General features: G+C 40.8%; 1 protein-coding gene across 1 annotated transcript in view; it reads right to left on the bottom strand.

Moving 5' to 3' along the window:
- The window catches only part of DLG2 (discs large MAGUK scaffold protein 2), a 2095445-nt gene that overhangs the window by 2038231 nt on the left and 37134 nt on the right, over nucleotides 1–20080 (bottom strand). The window contains exon 2 of the mRNA XM_019524161.1: nucleotides 14986–15117. Coding sequence (XP_019379706.1) covers nucleotides 14986–15117 — 132 coding nt within the window. The remainder of the gene's footprint in view (nucleotides 1–14985; nucleotides 15118–20080) is intronic.

Genomic DNA, 20080 nt, shown 5'->3' on the forward strand with positions numbered 1-20080 from the left:
TCTGATTCAACCACAACACAAAGTTTGATTTCTTCCACACAGGGTAGGGAGGCCTGTACCCTGCCAGGGTAGGAAGGCCTGGGTGAGACTCCCAGTGGCATAGCCCTAGGAAATGCCAGGACCACAAACCTCCCTGGTGAAAGGAGGATAGAAGGCACCTGATAACCTCCAGCCACCACACAATCCTGGCTGGGGAAAGCCCAGTCCTGTAAAATCTGGCCTGAGGCTTACTGGTTGCAGTAGATTTGTGAGGGTGACAACAGGGGCTACCATCCCTGCAATTTTCATCCTGCTGTGCCTTAACACACACACAAAGTCACACGTCACAAGTGTTGCTTTGAACAGTTTGAGGTGATGTTTCCCAGAAACCCCTATACCTATCTCCTTGAAACCTGGCAGGCTTCACAGCATCCCTGCAATTTTAATCCCGCTCTGCCTACATACACACACACACACGATACGAGTTTTGCTTTGAGCAGTTAAGGTACAGTTTCCCAGAAACCCCTGCACCTATCTCCTTGAAACTTGGCAGACTTTTCAGCGTCAGAAGGGGATAACATCCCTGCAAGTTTCATCTGAATCAGGCAAGAAACAACGTTATAGGCAGTTTTGTGATTTCCCATTATAGCCTAAGGCCGAAACACCAAAACAGTGTCAAAATTCTGAAACAGTTTTGGCCAAAACAAAATGAGACAGTGATCCAAAACACCAAAACGAATCACTGTCCCTCTGAAATGCCAAATCCAAAACCAAAACGAAACACAGCCATTTCGCACAGCCCTAATATGCAAGTCCTTATATTTCAACAGAAGTATTAGTTTGAATCAAAGTGGCTTAGCATCAGGACTAAATGAAACTCTTATTGAAGTCTGAATAATTCCAGGAGACTGTATAATGCTAAAATAGCATAAAAATAAACTTGGTGTGGTACTAAAGTCACTGGGCCTTGAGATTTTTCAAAAGGATGCGTAGGCTATCTAAGTACAATAGCAGTAGAGAAATAACACACCTTTAACATGGCCTATACAGTAATTCAGGGCCGTCCAATTTCTTTACAGCCAGGGACAAGATCAGGGTAATCCATGAGCCCCCCAGGCCACATGCCACAGAGACTTTCCCCCATACTGCACCACACAGGAGCTGCTTCCCACTGTAGCACTGCAGAATCTCCTCCACACCACCGCTGTACTGCATATACCCATGCCCCATGCACCACTACTGCACAGTGTGCCCCCACACAGGTGCTTCCCTCCACCACATTACACAGCTCATGCTTGCAGGTACTCCTCCTCTTCCACTGCTACACCACACATGCCACCATCCACTGGCATGAACCCTGCACATAACCCCAGAATCACCTGGAGCTCCTTGGACCACACTGTTCCATGTTACATCCGCCCCTTTTGCCAGGGGCAAACAGCAAAAGCTGAAGGGAAGAATTGGGAGCCCAGAGACTCTGGCTGTGGTTTCAGCCAGAGCAATGTAGGGGGAACAGCAGCTGAGCAGGAGCCCAGGGGCTACAACTTACTCCTTTGCAGGCTGCCAGTTGCACAGCACTGCAATAACTTATTTTATGCTACCATATATTGCATGTGATATTTTGTTCCCTTCTATAACTGTGACAGCCCCTAGTAATTCAGATAATTCTGAAATGGCATGACTCCTACTGTTGATATAGAGAAGAAAAATTAAGCAAATTAATACTTATAGCAATATTTTTAAAAAATGTTACCACAAGATGTCACTCTTAGCTGTTTTTTGAGGAAGATCTTAGCTATCTAGGTTTAAACATAGCAAAATTATTTATTTTCAAGCACATTTCTTTTCCAAATTTGTATTAATAACAGTAATATTGTAAGTCGGTTGCTTACTGGCAAAGTATCACCTACCATACAAAAGATTATTAGTGTATAATAATCCTCACAAGGTAGGATATGTGGAAAGAAACCAAGTCTATTCAGTTGGAAATTCCTAAACCTTTCACAATATTACATGCTTGTGAAAGTTAGTGTGAAGAATGTTGCTGTGTTTTTCTCTCACTGGGCACATCTACAAATACTACTGAAGCACTGTATACTTACTGTGCAGTAGGCTTCCCCTGGGAGCGTGTCTACACATGCACCTGTTGGAAGCAAATTTACTCCCAATGGGAGCAATTTAGTGCAGAGTTACTCCTGCCCTGCTCTGCCCCCTACAGCAGACAGGGTGAGCTCCAGGCTCCCCCAGGTGCCAGCCCCAGGCTGCAGGTGAGGAAGCTGTCCTGCTTCTGAGGCAGCTGCCTCCCAGCCCCAATCAGCAGATGGGGTGGGGGGATGGGGCTGGGAAACTGTCCCCTACTCCAGCACCTGTTTCCCAACCCTGCCTCCAAATCTTGCAATCAGGGCACAGGGCTGGGAGGCAGCTGCCTGGGAGAGGGGACAGTTCCTCTGCCCCTTGCTGCCTGGGCTGATTGGAAACAATTTTTTCCCAGTCAGCTATCTACACATGTGCTACTGCACAGTTAATCTACTACCTATATCTACAGGTAGTAGCCAATTGCTCAATAGACTAATTTACTGTGCAGTAAATGCAGCACACATGTAGACTGTGATGCTTTAATATGCAGTAGATTAGTCTACTGCACAGTAAAGCATCTTGTGTAAACACTCCCACTATGTACTCATTGTTGCTCTGTTGGATTCCTCCAAAGAGTAAGTGAGGAAAAGCCTAAGAGGAAAGCCTAAAGGCAGGCAGGATGTGGGGTTACAGAGAAAAGAAGGAGATAGCTCCTATCTAAAAAATGGCTAACAGGAGAAAGAAAACTGCTTTAAAGAGAAAAATTGTTTTCTCTAGGTTCTCTCAAAACAATTCATTTGCATTTTTTTTCATTGTAAGAGGTTTACACTTATTCACAGTGACAGCCAAGAAAGAACAAAGTCACGCTACAACTCTACAGAAAGATGTGTGTACAGGCTGTGGCATGTAGCTACTCCACGGTGCCTGTATTTTCAATTTTAGTGGTGCAATCTGAAGAAGCATCCCAGAGTGATTCTTCCATTGCCTGAAATTATTTGGGCACCAGTAGGCTGGTGTTAAATTCTCCTTTGCCAGGCCCTGGGATTTGAATATGGCAGATTTGTCTGTAGAACTATAGCCTCTTATACAAGATCAGTTCAACCTATAGCTAACCCCAGAGCTGAGGCACAGTCTCACATATTGTTGGTCCAAAGTTCAGACTACAAATAGCCAATGCTGCAAAAATTCTATTTTCTTTCTACCCACTATAGCAAATACTGTAAGAAGCATGCACACTGCATGTCTGCCAAAGAAATAATAATACCTATCTGCCATGGAGCATATTAATACCAGGATTTCCAAATGAGTACAAATGAATTCGCTCAAGGATGCCGAAGGAAGTAGCTGAAAAAATCCTGGAAATCTTCCACACCTCTGGATGGTAGGTGACGTTCCAGAGAACTGAGCAAAGCTAACAATCAATAAAGGGTGGAAAGGAAGACCTGGAGCTCCTGCTACTTCTATGTATACTTCCTTAATGGCATTCCCTTTCTGCCATTTCCAGTTCAACTCTCTCTACTTCCTGAATGCAATGCCTGGGAAATTATTTGCAGAAACTGTAAAGCATTCTAGCTGTGATTGCCTGGAGGATAAGAGACTGATCACTAGCAGCCAACTGGATTTGTTAAGAACAAATCATGCCAAACCAACTATATTCCCTTTTCTGATAGGGTAACTGGTCTGGAGGATTAAGGGAATGTGGTTGATATAAGATACTTGGAGTAAGATTCTAACAAAGTCCACGTGACATTTTCGTAAGTAAACTAGAGACATGTGGGACAAACAGAATTAAAATTAAGTGGATACAGTGGATACATAATTGGCTGAATAACCAGGAGCGCAAAGGGTAAATATTAACAGATCAATGTCAGATAGGCAAGAGGTCTCAAGAGGAATTCCACAAGAATCTTTTCTGACTCCAAGATACATTTATCAAATTTGCAGATAACAGAAAATGGGGAGGATTGCAAGTACATATTAGATCAAGATTCAGAGGGATCTTGATGAATTGGAGACCTGGGTTATAGACAACAAAATGAAATTCAAAGACAAGGTGTCACACATAGGGGATTTAAAAAAAAATGGAGACATACAGAATGGGAAACAACTGGCTTGGGACTAGCACTGCTGAGAAGGATCTAGGGTTTACAGTGGAACACAAGTTCAGCATGAGTTAGCAATGCAATTCCAGGAGCCAATGGAGTTATACCAGGGATGAATTTAGCCAATTCTTTCAAAAAGATCACAGTCAATATTTATAATTGCTTCTGAAGACAAAGAGTATAGATATATATAGATATAGATATAGAGACATAATTCACTAATGTTAAAGTGTTTCAGTCAAATTGAAATCCCAAACGTTTTAAAAAGAAATGTTCATTACATAAAAAATTGGCATCATAGTTACCCTGAAATGATACAGGACAATGTAAATTCTCTCTCTTTCATATTACACACACGCGCACGCACACACACACACACACACACACACACATACATTTCAGGCAATTTTAAAATGCCAACAATGTTCTTAGAAAGAAATTATATATACCATAGATGCCAGATATAGGATATAGATATAGACATAGAGGCAGAGAGAGAAAGATCAGCTCTGCTATTTTAGAGGTAAATCTAGATATGAGGATTACTGATACAACAGCTTGCTTCAGATTAACATTTTCCTTTCATTTTATTACTTGAAGTCAGAATTACATTAGCAGGACATAAATCTCATCTTTTACTACTTAACTCAGAATAATCTCTCATTATTATTAGGTGTCCCTTTAGAATCTCTCAGCTTGAAGAATGGCATGCATCTTTTTTTAAGTAAATGGCATGCATCTTATTTTAAGTAAGGTAGAATTATCTAAAAATATTACTTAATTTATCTCTGATTCTCATTACAAAGCAAATAATAAGAGGCTGTCTCTGGTTAATGTGATAAAGATGGCAACCTTGTACTGGGACACTAGCCATATAGCAACAGCTGCTACAATTGCATTTTTATTCATTATAATTATACAGATAGTATATGTAGCAAAACAGTATTTTAGAAAATAATGAGTGAACAGCTTTTACTCTTTATATTATATTGAATCCAAGTGAGTTTGTCAATTATTAGCACATTATGGACACTCAAAGATAGTCAGACACTTTAATTTCTATGCAGTCTTTTCAATTACAATGTTAAATATATATAGAAAATCTCAATTCATATTCTAGCATGTAGTTGTGAGCGTACATAAGTTAAGAGGAGGTAAAACATTAAGTGGATGTTATATTAGGATATTATTATTCTATATGAGGATTATATACGATTACACCTTGCATAGGTTGTATCACTCCTATAATCTATTCTTCTACATGTCTGGGTCCAGAGTCAAAGTACAGACCCAGATTTGGGATCCAAAATCTGTTAGTGTTCAGATCCAGATTCTTGGTTCAGCCCATTAGAGAAAGTGATCAAACGGAAAGCTGAGACACTAATCCAAACTTCACCCGAACACAAATATTCGCAAAGCCTTGCCTTTGGCCAATGTTTATTAAAAAGTTTTTAAATTATTAGAAATTTGTGCAAGCCTCACAAGATTGTCAAGACTATTTCTTTTCTGTCTCCATGCATGTAAATATGAAAGGCTAGCGGGCAATCTCTCTCAATGAAAATAACTTCTTGGATATCTTTTAGAACTTATATAAGATGCAAGAGAGCAGATTCACTGCTCCGAGCTGGCTGCAATCCAGACTGAAACTCAGCAAGAAGATCACACGATTTAAAAAACAATCCAGAAGATCTATCACTTGTACCTTTAATCCTCCTTTGACAAAAAATGAAAGTTAGCTTGCTAAGAGAATTAAACTTCAAGCCTGAAAGCAACTGCAGCTAACTTCAGGCAAAACAAAAGCAGCCCTTGAATTTAAATATAAATTCTGTGGAGCTTGCTGTGCTGTAATGCGAGAAGGATGCCAATCTGAGAAAATAGGACTTTGAGATTTACAATGACAGGCTCTCATACCATCAGAGATGTCACTGGACCACATCTGAATGAGAAGTAACATTTATTCACTTCATATCATTGCCTTCCCTCAACATTTGTTAAAAAGAATATATGAAAGGAACAAATTAGGATTTTAGCATTTTCAGATACGCTTTAAGAGAAGACTTCTCTCTTGGCCCTTAGAGGTACGAGTAGAAATCCATGGAAGAGGTATTTCCATTACCTCCTTTTGCAACAAAGGGAAAACAGCATATTTTCTCACATACAACATACACCTTTTCCCCCAAAATCATCCCCCAAAATTCAGGTGGGGGGGGTGGTGTAGTAAATGGGGAAGCTGATTTATTGTCTGGAACAGGAACACCCTGCTTTGATTCCTACTCCACACTGCATCAACTGCAGTATTACTGGAGGAACACCTGTTCACCAGAGCACCTCAAGGGATGACAAGGTCCAACAGTCACAAACTCCTGCAAAACCATTTTAGGCTGGACATAAGGAAAAACTTCTTTACTGTCTAAGCCTCCAAGGCCTGGAACAAATTCCCCCCAGAGGTGGTGCAAGCACCTACTCTGGACACTTTTAAGAAACATTTGGGTGCCTCTCTTGCTGGGATCCTTTGACCCTAGCCGACTTCCTGCCCCTTGGGCAGGGGGCTGGACCCGATGATCTTACAAGGTCTCTTCCAGCCCTAATGTCTATGAAATCTATTAAATAAATCATTAGGGATCACTATACAGAACAACACAACCAAGTAAGCGCACCAAACACATAAGCAGGGTAACAAGTGTCCCACAGTATATCTTTAGTGAGTATGAGACACAGCAGCCAACTGTTCTTTCTGCTGAAAAACTCCCAGTATAGCAATCCCCTTAGCATTCCCTTTACTCTGAAGCTCTCCCACATAGCAGCTGCTTAAGTACGGTTCTTACTTGAGATTCAGAATAATTTTTCATGCCAACTGGGTCACCACCACTTTAAAATAGCCATTGTCAATCCTCTTCTCCATCCTCACATCTTCATTGTTGCCAATTTTTGTGATTTTATCATATGCTATTTGGTGTTTGCCCCAAAATCTCAGCTCTAAGCATCCTGTGAATGTCAGAAATCTCAGATTTCATCTAAATGAAAAAATACATTCAGACAGCAGGGTTGCGGAGAAAAGGTGAAAAATATAATCCCAGTGCACTTTAAAGTTGTGGTATTGTTTTCAGAAAACAAAAGACAACTGTAAACAACCCCAAATGGATTGTTCATTAAATCTTATGTTTTTTAAGCAGATCTAATGATTTTTTGTGGCTGTCAAATGGTTTTTGAATGGGATTGAAAACAGTATATATTCTAGTTACAAGCCATGGAGATACCTATCCTATCTTAGTTTTCTTCCTATCGATCTGATTCTTCTTTCAACACTTGTCAGTGTGCACCTGTCCACCACTTCCAATGTTTTATTTTACACCCCATTTCATCCATCCAGCCTAAAACATCATAAATTTACCATTAGTCTATGAGTTCGCCCTTTGTATTCCTTCTCATAATTCATCTTTTCTCTCTAGCATCTCTTAGTCGATTTGTCATTACTTTAAACAAAACCAAACTCTTCATCTTCCCTCCCAAATTTTTCCATAGTCTCCTCCTTTATCTCCCATCATATCTCCCATTTGACCTTCTTACCCTCAAGCTTGCAACCTGGGAGTTAGGTCTGATTCTTATCTCTCAGCTGTCACCAGACCACATCCAAATCTTGATCCTCAATTTCTCCAAGGCTCCCTCCTTTCTTCCTGTCCCTACAGTTCTTGCTTCTCAGTGGCTGCATCTACATGTGCAATTAATACAACTGAATAACTGTGGAGCAAATTGCTCCACAGTAAACTACTCCTGGGTACAGCATCTACACATACACCTGGGACAGCAGTAAACTGAGCTGGGAAGGAGCAGTTTAGGCCAGGGATGATCCTGCCCTGCTCTTCCCCCCCTGCAGCAGCCAAGGCGATCTCCAGGCTCCGGCTGTAGCTGCCCAAGTGCCAGCTCTGGGCTGGCAGAGGGTTAGGGGGTCAGCCCCAGTCTCCAGCTGGAGGCAGCGATGTGGCCTGGGGTTCAGGGCAGCAGCCCTAGGCTGGCAGCGGTTACAAGAGGTCAGGCCTGAGCAATGGGTGGCTGTGTCAGGAAGTGGAGGAGCTGGCTGGGCCACAAGACTCCTGCAGCTGCTGAGCCATGTAACTAGGCCAGGGATGGGCAAAATGGTAGATCCGGCCAGCAGCCAGACTCCATTTCCCAGCAGCCCCAGCTCCCAGCCAGTCTCCATGGGACCCTGGAAGCATGTGGGCGTGACAGTGTGGGGCCATAACAACATGGGGCTGAAGAAATGGGGCTCTGCCCTGGCTCAGTGCTGCATTGTCATGGCCCCATGCTCCTGGGGTCTCCATGGAGACCAGCCGGGGCTACATGGGCAGGGCATGCAGCTAAGTGGAAACTGCTCTGAGGCTGGGGCTGGGATCTTGCAGCAGTGACAGCATGGGACGGAGGCAGGGCAGAGCCACGATCTGCTCTCTGCATGCCCTTGCCCACAGAACCCATACTCAGATCACTGCCCATATACTCCTGCGATGAGCACAGGGTCCACAGGCAGGGGCTGTGGTCCAGTGCTGTCATGGACCCATGCTGTCATGGCCACATGCTCCCATGGTCTCCATGCAGACCAGCCTCCGGGGCTACAGGGAAACAGAGTATGAAATCAGCCAGACTTTGCTGACCCCTAGGCCAGGCAGAGGTGTGGCCCTCTCCTGACTGGGCTGACCGGCCATAATTTAATCCCGGGTCAGCATCTACACATTTGCTGCTGCATGGTAAATGACAAGTACTATCCTGCTTCAGAGCTTATTAGTTTCCTGCAGCCTAGGACCGCATGTGTAGACGTGACTAAATGTCTCATGTAGACGCACCCAGCATCTCCAAGACTCCTTCCTTCCTTCGCATTCTTACAATTCCACCTCCTTTTCAGGCATCCATTATAGCTGCCCTTCAGTTAGAACATGTTCCTTTCTAGCCCCTATAACATCCAGCTGCTGATATGCATATTCAGTGCATCTTCCACCACGCCCTATTTCAGCACACTGCTCTGTCATTTATATCCCTTGGCTGTATCCCATTCCGATAAGCTCTGACTATAAGACTCTGTTTCTACAAACATCCAGATGTCTTAAGATCTTCAGGTTCAAGATTTTCCAAGATTAACCTCTATATGAAAATGATTCTTAGTCTCCATCTCTCATTCCCCGAAGTTTCAGTAAAATCCTTTCACCTATGTTTCTGCACATGATAATGTTAATTTCCTATACACACACACACTATATAATATATATATGTGCATACATACATACATACATACACACACTGTTCCATTTCAAAAACTTAAATGTTAATTAAAGTCATATTGGATTGATCCTGCCACAACTATCAACATTTACGCTGAATTTCTCCTTGGTATGTGCTAAGCCTCGTACAACTTTCTGCAGCAAAAAGACTGAACTCTACAGACATTACATATACCTTAGCAACTGGCCTCTCTTATCTAGAAAGCCACATTACAACTGACATATAAATTACACAAAAACATGGTATAAAGCAGAAAAACAAAGACAATTGCAAAACAAGAATCTAACTTCCTTTATATCTTGATTTGACAATGACAATTCTGCTTTTAAAATATTTTTTTCTGACAGGCTTTATTAAATAAACTGAACAATGTCAACAGTCTAAATAGGAAAGCCTTCTTCTTCAGAAAGAGTGAATAACATCTTAAGTCTTCTATAAGTACACAGTGTCACAAGTGACCAGTAAGTTGTATAACCTGTAGAACAGCACTTACAACAGCAGCTCTTGAGAGAGAGAGTTCTATAATATCTTTCATTGTATAAAACCATTTAATAGAAATAAAGAACATGCTGACTTTAGCTGAAAATACTGCCAAAACACTCTAATGTAAAATGAAGGAAAAGTAAGGCAATCATGAGCAAAAAGATAAGACGTGGTTTAAAAATCCCCAGGAAATGTGTCATCCTCTAGAGGCTGGGTTTATCCAAATTTTAGAAAAATCTATAGAGATTAGTTTTTACCTAATACTGCATAAGATGATTACAGCTATTTGTGGCAGTTTAAATCCTGCTAGAAACAAAATGATGTTTTAGAGAGATGAATCCACAAAAAACGCACTCATAAACCTCTTTCATTTATTCTCATTGACCAGGACAGCCTTTTCCATTCTAAGCTGTAAAATCATGCACTTTTCTTAATTAAATGAAGCACAGTGGTATGGCAGAGGTTTTTAGAAACAAATTGTACTAAAGTGTATGTAGGACATCATGAAAACTAATTAAGGTACATAATAAAGAAAACCAAAGATAAATATTCATAAACAGTTCTTTGATATCAGGTGATTAGATATAGTATTTATGCACTGAAGGACTTAAATGCACAGCTGACCAAGACAAGAAGGCAAAGATAAGATACTCTATCTGGATACAGTATGTATCAAATATATACCTCTTCTGCAAAAGCACATTACAGTTTTGAACTTTTGTCTTTCTAAAGATAGATAAAACCTATACATAGCTCTTTGAAGGTCTACAGCTGAAGGTGGAGGCTATAATAATATGCATGTTTCAGTGCTCACCAAGTAGGTTGTTGGCCATGAAAGTTCATGCCCTTCTGAACCAGACAGTATATAAGGTGTCCTCTTGGTCTACCTTCTGCAAGCCAGGTAAGAAAGGAGTTTAACAAAGCATGTCTCTGTCTCCCACCCCCAAGGAGCCATAATTTTTGAGGACACATGATCTCTATGAGCCATCACTATTCTCTGAGAAGCAACAGTAGTCATGCCATTACAGGCTCAGGAATTCCTATGCTGCTCACTCTTCTATACCCTTTAAGCTGCTTTTGGGGGGGGGGTAGTGGTGGGATCAACAAGCAGAGATACTGGACAGAGGGAAAACTCTGAATGTACCTAGAGGCTAAAATAGAGGGGCTGGAGGAAGGGGTAAAAAGCCTACCTCTGATATCTGTATTGACTTGTGCAGAGAGAGGGAGGCGTGGAAACTCAGCTGAAAAGGGTACGAGCAGGTACATGAAATAGCCAAGACTTTAGAGGCTTGGAAAAAAAATGTAAAACATAAGTAAAGTTACTTGAGTCAGTAGATTAAGCCAGGCCAAGATGAATAATGGCAACGGAAGACTGTCACACTCAATGTCCTGGATCATCATACTGACCACTTCGCTGTTATGCTTTTCCTCCCGTTGTTATCTTGTATCTGAAGACAATGGAGCAATGTCAGGAGAGGGGTTATCCCTTGATAAAAATCCTAGAATCCTACTAATGATTGAGTTTATATATTTTCCTCAATCTTAATAACTCAGTTCAACACTTACAACATCTTCACATACTAACTTCTATTAAACTGTTATGGCCTCCTGTGATTTCAGCATCCACTGAAAAATTAATAAAAATTCAACATACTAATAAAGGACTATACTCAGTTTTCCCCATCTCCCTGTGTTTACATCTTTGTCACTTTATTTCTGTAATCTGTATAATTATTATTTTTATCCTTCTTCCATCTCATAATTTGTTCTTTTTCCCTGCCAATATAGTTTCTCTTCTAATGTTGCCTTGTCATGGGGACAGTCAAATGGAAACACTACCATTGTTACCCTTACATAGTAACACTATATTTTACAAATGTTCTAGCTGTGAAAACCTCAGACTAGGAAAGACAAAAAACCAAACCAGCAAACCAATCAATCAAAAAAACTCCCAAAACTCTTCTATTAGTCGAACAAAGTGAATTACTGAATGCAATCTTTATTGAGAAAAATGTGGAGCTCATTTTAAAAACTGACAACTTGTGAATAGAAGTCCTTCTCCATCCTTTCCATTATCCCCAACCTCTTCTTTATGAGGGGTTTTTTTTTCTCTCTCTCAGAGGATTAGGGCTATGTTTTCAAAGAACTGTTTGGATTACTTGAGACTAACAAGACTCTTGAGATGTTAACTTCATATCTTTCTGAAAAGATGTCCCTTAGCAACTGCTAACTAAACATAATAACTCCAATAAGAAGTTTATCAAAAAGAGCAGCCTGCTGAGAATGGAGATGTTTTTGATTCAGAACTATAACTTAAAAGGCCAATCACTAATAATCTTTTTTTTTTTTTTTTTTATAAAACACACTAAAATCTTTAGATTCCATATTACAAGCCTCAATTCATTTACAAGTCTTCATGAAAAAAGAAGCCCACAATATGCTTTCCAAAATGACCTAGTTTTCTTCATGCTCTTTCCAATTTGGGATTCATTAGCTTATGTCTATAAAACACACTGCACATTAAAAATATAGGAACTCTGAAGCACTCCATAATGAAACCAGATACCCTAAACTTGGTGCCCAAGTATGGCTCTAAGTAGGTGTCCTTTTAGCTGGTTAGCTTAATCAAGGGAAGATCCATGAGTTTTAAAGACATTTTGGAAGGTAATCAGAACAATAGGCATATAAGAAACTAGTCCTATTACTTACTATAATTTCAAAAGTGACCGGTCCATTTGGCTTCCTTGAGTTTTGGGGAGTTTGGGACACATTTAATTACTCACTCTCTAAACAAGAAGCCTTGTAAGATGTCTTAAAACTGGAGCTTTCAAAATCACTAGTAACTTTTGAAATGTTAAGATAGCAGACATGATTTTCTGCTGTAGAAAAAGTAAGCATCACATTCAATGTTTATTTGAATGTAATCTAATGCATGGATAAATGAGACACAAAACTAAAGAGGCTAAAACAGATGTCTAGAAGTGATTTTCATTAAAATACCGATTACATAATAACCTCATTATTGATTATATAATAGCATCATCTCACACTTAGGCACCACTGATGAGAGGTCATTTTTGTATCAAGAATCTAGGCCATCTAAAGAGTAAATTCCATAATAACAGATTGTGACCATGGTCTGCCATTCCAAAAAGCTCTTCAACAAGAACTGTAGGAATAGAAAAGATAACAGAAGTCATACAAATTAAAACTCCAGCTTTTCCTTATGAAGTGTCCCTCCGTTCATTTGATTACAAATTACTGGAACAGTAGTACTGACCCACTAGTGGATATTTGAAATTGTTATAATAATTTCAAATATCCAGTATTTCAAAAATAATTGTTATAATAATTTTACACTCCAAATATTGTTATAATTTTCAAATATTTCAAAAATAAAAATGCACATTCCATGTGCATTTCTATATCCTTGGATATCTCTAAACAAAAGGAATAAGAATTTTCTCTAATCTTTGTTCTTTAGTTCAAACATGAATAATTTATCACTGTGTCTGGGATATATTCTTTTTATTTCATTTATATTTTTCATAATAAATACATTAAAACGGACAACAAAGTTAGAAAATGAAAGCATACACTCTAATGGAACTGAGATACTACAATGCTGATGCATAGGGCAGCATAAGCATTCATTATGTCCATTTGTGGAAATGTTTACAGATTGACAAAACAGAACACTTGTATTTTCTCCTTAAATGTAAGGGGGGGGGAAAAGTACTGAAACAATACCTACCCCTCCTCACCAACTTTAATAACTGAAGAGCACTGATGTCAAGTGCCTCAGCTTTTATCAGGTTCATTACAAATCCTCCCTAGACAATTTTCTATGGCTCGGTGCAGTGGTGCACAACCTTTCTGACGCTGTGGGCTGGATGAGTGGCGTGGGGTCAGATCCCATGCACAGCATTGTTCTGAGGGCCTAATCCAGTGTAGAGATGGTACATGGGCTTCGTCGGCCTGGCCCCATTCACCAGATCTGGCACCCTGTGTGCCAGGCAAGTCCTGCACGTCTGGAAAGCAGACTCACATGCCAGCACAAATCTCACATGGAAGGGCCATGTCACTTAAGCTACAAAGCTCCCCATGTGTCCAGAAATTTAAGAGCTGCAGCAATCAATGCTGGAACTACTCCACTACCACTGCAGGTAGGAACCTGTCACCATTACCCCACCATCAAATTTCCAGACCCATGCGGGGTACCCATGAGCCAGATGACAGAGGCCCACAGGTAGGGTCTGGCCTACAAGCTGGAGGTTGAACACCACTGGTTTAGAAGGTATGAATTAATCTATTGAAAAACTGTGAGGCAAACTGGCACTCTGAATCCAATATCCCCAAGTTCCGGGGAAATCTACTTCCATCCATTTGGCATGTTTGCTTTATGGGACTGGTGGAAGCAGCAATTCCTTCCAAATGAAGAGTCCTGGCTCATACTTCAGTTTTTAGTCATTTCATAATAAAACCACTATACCAAGTACTCAAGTCAACTATTTTTACTTACAAGGAGCATGTAAACAGATGCAAAGTAAACGGACAAGAAAATATTATTATTTTCTCAAGTCTATTAAACCTTTTTAATATAAGACTTACATGAAATATACTAACAGAAAAGATGTTGTTAAAGAGAACCATTCTAACAAATGTACATGCCTCTCCATTTTCTTGAATTTTTTTTCCCTTTGGCTACCTCTTTTGCAAAAAAAGGTAACACAAAAGCCACACAAAGATTTTGGGTGGAATTCTAGTCTCAAAAAAGTAAGCAAGAGTTTTGCTGCCTGCTTCAGTGAGTCCAGCATTTTACCCTTTACATTGGCATGGAAAATAATAATGTGTTCTATTCAGATGCAACAATCCTGACTCATACTATGAAAAGAAGACATATTCACTTAGAAATTATTAATGTATAGCTCTACATTTCAAGAATTTTTAGCTATATTTCCTTCCCAAACTTGAGTGTTTGTTTAAAATATTTGCAAATATTTTTCCCATCCAAAATAATTCCAATTTATCTCTTTGAATAAGAGAAGCAAATAAAGCAGTGTACACAGGTACCTACCTAGTAATGCCTGAAATAAGCTGCTCTTAAAGATGCCCATCACCTTTTTAATGGCTTTTTTCAGTTGTTGCTCTTCTGGTTTCTTTAGCTTTTTACAATATTCTTCCAGCAGCTGTAAAGCTCGGTCGGTATCTTAAAAAAAACCAAAAAAACCACAACAAAACAAAATTTTAAAAAATTAAATAAATTATTTTAATTAATTAGGAAACATACAAAAACTCATACATACCAATTCACACATTTATCCCATGCTTCCATCAGCTATCTAATCACATATTCATAGTAGTAGTTTCATAGTAGCTAGGGTCAGGAGGGACCTGAACAGATCATCTAGCCTGACCCCTGAAATTAGCTTTTATAATAAATGCTGTTAGGTTCCATTTTAGACAAGGGCATTGTTAAACAATTTTATACTAAAAGGAACAGAATTGTTAAATATTACAGCAAGGCCATGAGCCATTATTGCACATATACTATCTAACTACAAAATACAGTTTAATTTTAATAGTCTAGAAATAGCTGAAAACTCTATGTTTAGAATTATGATCAGACCTTCCATGAAAGATACAAAATTATAATAATTATTACTACCAGCTATGAAAAAAATTGGCCTGACATTTGGAGAAGAACCAAAAAAAAGGTTTGCGTGATATTTTATTTGTTGCCGAAACACTGGGTTCCATTCCCTCTCTTCGGAGAAGCAAGTTGGGAGGCAAAAGACTCCAAGAATTTGTCATTAAATTCCCTCTTTGTGCTAGACTGCCACCTACTTTTTCAAGAAAAAAGAGTCTTTTAAAGGAGAGTGCATTTCACATGTTTCCTCAAGAACAGGAATCAAGTCTTACCATAGGCGTGGTCTGACTCTATTACTTAGCCCCATGGACTTATTTACATAAATAGTGCAGAGCAGTTATAAACTGTTTCAAGACGGCAGTGTTCCACCATCTCTCTGCACAGCTGTAACTGGCTGTACAGGATGTAGGGCAATTGAGAATTAGCAGGTGTCTAGTGTCCCTGAATATTTGGATCATACCTCACATCTATTCCTAAGAAGTTTGCTCACACTTGGACAATGATACTACCTCAGATGTTTGCAGTATGGTTTATCTGGAGTGGAAAAGTAAAGAAGTTATAAAAGCAATAATTATATTCAAATAAATACCTAAGCAGAAATGCCCTACAGTCAAATTCAACATAAGAACTATTATAGCAGATGTTCACAATGTCTAGATGGACTAGGACCAATGAAACAGTACTGGAGATGCCTGAGAAGGGAGCATAGATAGTTATTACCACACTCTTCCATCTGTTCTCTCAAAGGAACATTTATTTTCAAATAGAAGAGATGCAGAAAAAAAAAAAAAGTCCTTTTGGTTAATCAAAAGAATATACACAAAGTGTAGCATCCGACTAGACTGGTGCTGGGACAGAACCAGTGATAGTGATTGCTGACATTTGTAATGATGTTGGTAGTCAAAGCTATAACCCAAATGGCAACTTTCAGCCCTTATGGAATCATATAAAAGCAGGACTAGAAGGGAGGCTACCAACCCCCCAACTCAGAGCCAGATCACCCCTGACATTCAAGTGTCTGCCTAACCTGCTCTTGAAAATTTCCAAGGATGAAGATCTCTCTAGGTTGCCTGTCCCAGTGTTTAACCAGCCCCCCCACAGAGAAAGTTCGTCCTAATATCTAACCTAAATTTTTCCTGCTGCAAGTTGAGACCACTGCTCCTAGTCCTGTTGCCTTCCTTCAGATACCTGAAGAAACACTCCCTTCCCCCTTAGACTTTTCTCCAGACTAAATAATCCTAGTTCTTTCAGCCTTTCCTCATAAATTGTTTCCCAGGCCTCTAATAATTTTTGTCACTGCTGGATTCTTTCTAATCTGCCCACATTGAAGCAGAAGGATGACTGCTTATTTGTATGCGACACTCCTGTTGATACAACCCAGTATGCTATTAGCTTTTTTTTGCTACAAGAGCACACTGTTGGCTCATATTCTGCTTATGGTCAAATGTAATTCCCTGGTCTTTCTCTACAGTACTGCAGTCAAGTTGATCCTTCCTCGATGTGCATTTGTGTATGCAATTGTTCCATCCTAAGTACAGCACCTCGTGCTTCTCCTCATTAAATGTCATTGCATTTAATTTTGAACCATTTCTCCAAAACCTCCAGGTCATTCTGGATCCTAGCCCCACCTCCAGAGTGTATGCAATTCCACGTACCCTGGCATCATCCAGAAATTTTCGAAGTATGCCCTCAATCCCATCCTCCAAATCATTAATGAAGATATTAAATAGCATCAGGCCCTGGTAAACTGCAGTTGATACCTTCTACCAACTAGACAGTGAGCCATTGATAACTAATTATTAAAACACGATGATCAAACTTACAGTATTTTCATCTAGGTCTGTATTTCCTTTGTTTACTGATGAGACTATTATGTATCAAAAGCCTTGCTAAAAAGAAGGTATATCATATGCACTAGTCTCACCCCATCCACAGAGCCTGCTACACTGTCATAGAAAGAAATCAAGTTAGTTAGTCAAGTATGACTGGCTCTTGATGAATTCATGCTGCCTGCTTCTGATCACCTTCCTCTCTTCCACTTGCTTAGAAATAACTTCCTTCATGACCTACTCCATGATCTTTCCTGGTCTTGAAGTAAGACTGTCTGGTCATGATCCCATGAACACTATAGTTGCCCTTTTCCAGTCATCCAGGACCTCAACTATCCTCCACAAGTTTTTAAATATGGTAGCCAGTGGCTCTGAAGTTCTTCGGTACTCTAGAGTACACACAATCAGGGCCCCACTAACTTGAAAACATCTACATTCTCTAAGCAATCCGTATTCTGTTCTTCCACAACTCTGGTCTGCTTGTCTTCTTCCATATCTTTGCTGCCATTGTCTGAATCTCTGATAGCTGATATGCTCATCATCTGATAGCTGACCTTATTAATGAAGCCTGAAATAAAAAAGGCATTCAATACTTCTGCCTTTTCTGTATCATCCATTACTAGATTGCCTTCTGCACTGAGTAAGGGACCTAACCTTTCCTTAGTCTTCCCCTTAATTCTGACATACTTGAAGATTTGGAGGGGGGGGGGGCGGCTTCTTACATCCTTTGCTAGTTGTGTCACAAAAGGTGTCTCAGCCTTTTTGATTTTCTTCCTGCATGTCCAAACAATACCCTTATACTCTTCTCTGATAATATGGCCAAGTTTCTACTTTTTGTAAGACTGAGTTTCAGCTCACTAAAAATATTGCTGTTTAGCCAGGTGGGATTCCTATAGCACTTCCCATTTTTCTGTAGCCTCAGGATAAGCTTGTATATACAATATGGCCTCCTTAAAGTACAACTAGCTCTCCTGGATTCCTTTGCCCCTTATACTTGCTTCCCCAAGAAGTATTAACTAAAACAATAACATGTGCCAGATCTTGCAAGGAAAAAAGCACTTTCTCTAAGGTGCTAACATGCCCTTATCTCCCAGTTGTACCTCAATAAGATAAGGAAGCTCAGCAACTTGACAGCTTAGCCCATCTGACAATTAAGACACTCAAGAAATGTTAGCGAGCTGGTAGGGTTTCTGGACTGGAGCTCAATGGTTCAAACAGGAGCTCCAGTAGCCCAAATAGCTAATCAGCATAAATCCCAATTTCAGTGGCTGGATTTCAACCAATTAATTGGACTAGAAGGTTGACTGATGGTTTTCAAAAAGAACTGGTTCACAAATTATGTAGGTTGAGACTATTCACTTCAGACTACTTACATTTTGTTAGCCAAAATACATTAGTACTTTACAGTGTGTGTTAACAGGAAACACCCTCAAATTCTTCACTGTTTTTGTGATTCCCATGAACCACTTTTCTTCAGGATTTAGACTGATATATAGGCAACCCCTGAGACTGGCCCTCACTGGCCAGGGATTGGCGGGGGCAACAGCCAGTGTCTCCTGAGATTGTGGGGACGCTAAGGGAACCCTAACCCTCCCTCCTAATTGGCCACTGGGAGAACCTCTCCCTAATCAGCAGTAGGCCACTGGGGGGGATCTCCAACCCCGTTGGTGATCGGCTGCTGGTGCCCCCCTGGTATCAGGAGGCACCAGTCGCCCATGGACTGAAAATAAATTCAATAAAATCCAAAAAGTTTCCTGTACAAACAATCCAAAAGTTCAGCAGTTCAGGGCTTCCACATCACACATCCATCTCCAACCATATGCACGCTTCATAGTGTACATTAGGGCTGTGTGAAGCTTCAGGTGCCGATTCAATTTGGAAGAGATTCGGCCAATTTTGGTGGCCGAATTTCCGAATCTGAATTGAATCAGGAGAACAATAAAAAGGTCCTAATAGATTCAAAGCTCTCCAAATCGATTTAGAAAAGCTTCAGAGATTTGGGCAGTCCCCACTCACCATCGCAGGGAGCTGGACCCGGACTCCGTACTAGTACGTAGGGGGTGGGGGAGGGAGCCGGAGGAGGAGAGAGGGGACCATTGGGGCACCCCTACCAGGCCCCATGCCCTGCCTGCTCCCCCAGGCACCCTGAGTGCCCCTCAACCCCCACCTGCTCTCCCAGCCCTGTCAATGGCTGTCCCACCCAACCCCAGGGTCCCAGCTCTTTAAAAAAAGCTCTACACTCACCAGCTCCTGTGAGGCAGGTGGCAGGGGCAATTCCCACTGCCATGAACCCCCATCCCCCACCCACTATCCCAGCCCCGTCAATGGCTGCTCCACTCGGCCCCCGCGTCCCAGCTTCTTTTTTTTTTCCCCCCCAAAGAACCGGGAGCTGGAGCCGGGCAGAGCAGTCACTGGCAGTGAAGTAAAGGGGAGCTGGCTGCTACACAGGAGCATACACCCATTGGAAAGAAGGAGGCTTACACCCATTGGAAAGAAGTGGTCATCACCAGGGAGGGCTATTCTGCAGTTGCTCGGGGATGGAGGGGGGTAGTTAGGAAGGCCAAGGCAGAGATGGAACTGGGACTAGCTTCCCAGATTAAGGACAATAAGAAGTCCTTTTTTAAATACATAGGGGGTAAGAAGAAGGTCCCGGGTAATGTGGGGCCCTTGCAGGACACGTTGGGAAATTTGGT

The sequence above is a fragment of the Gavialis gangeticus genome, unplaced genomic scaffold (assembly GCF_001723915.1).
Source record: "Gavialis gangeticus isolate Ggan-Ray unplaced genomic scaffold, GavGan_comp1, whole genome shotgun sequence".
Lineage (NCBI taxonomy): Eukaryota > Metazoa > Chordata > Crocodylia > Gavialidae > Gavialis > Gavialis gangeticus.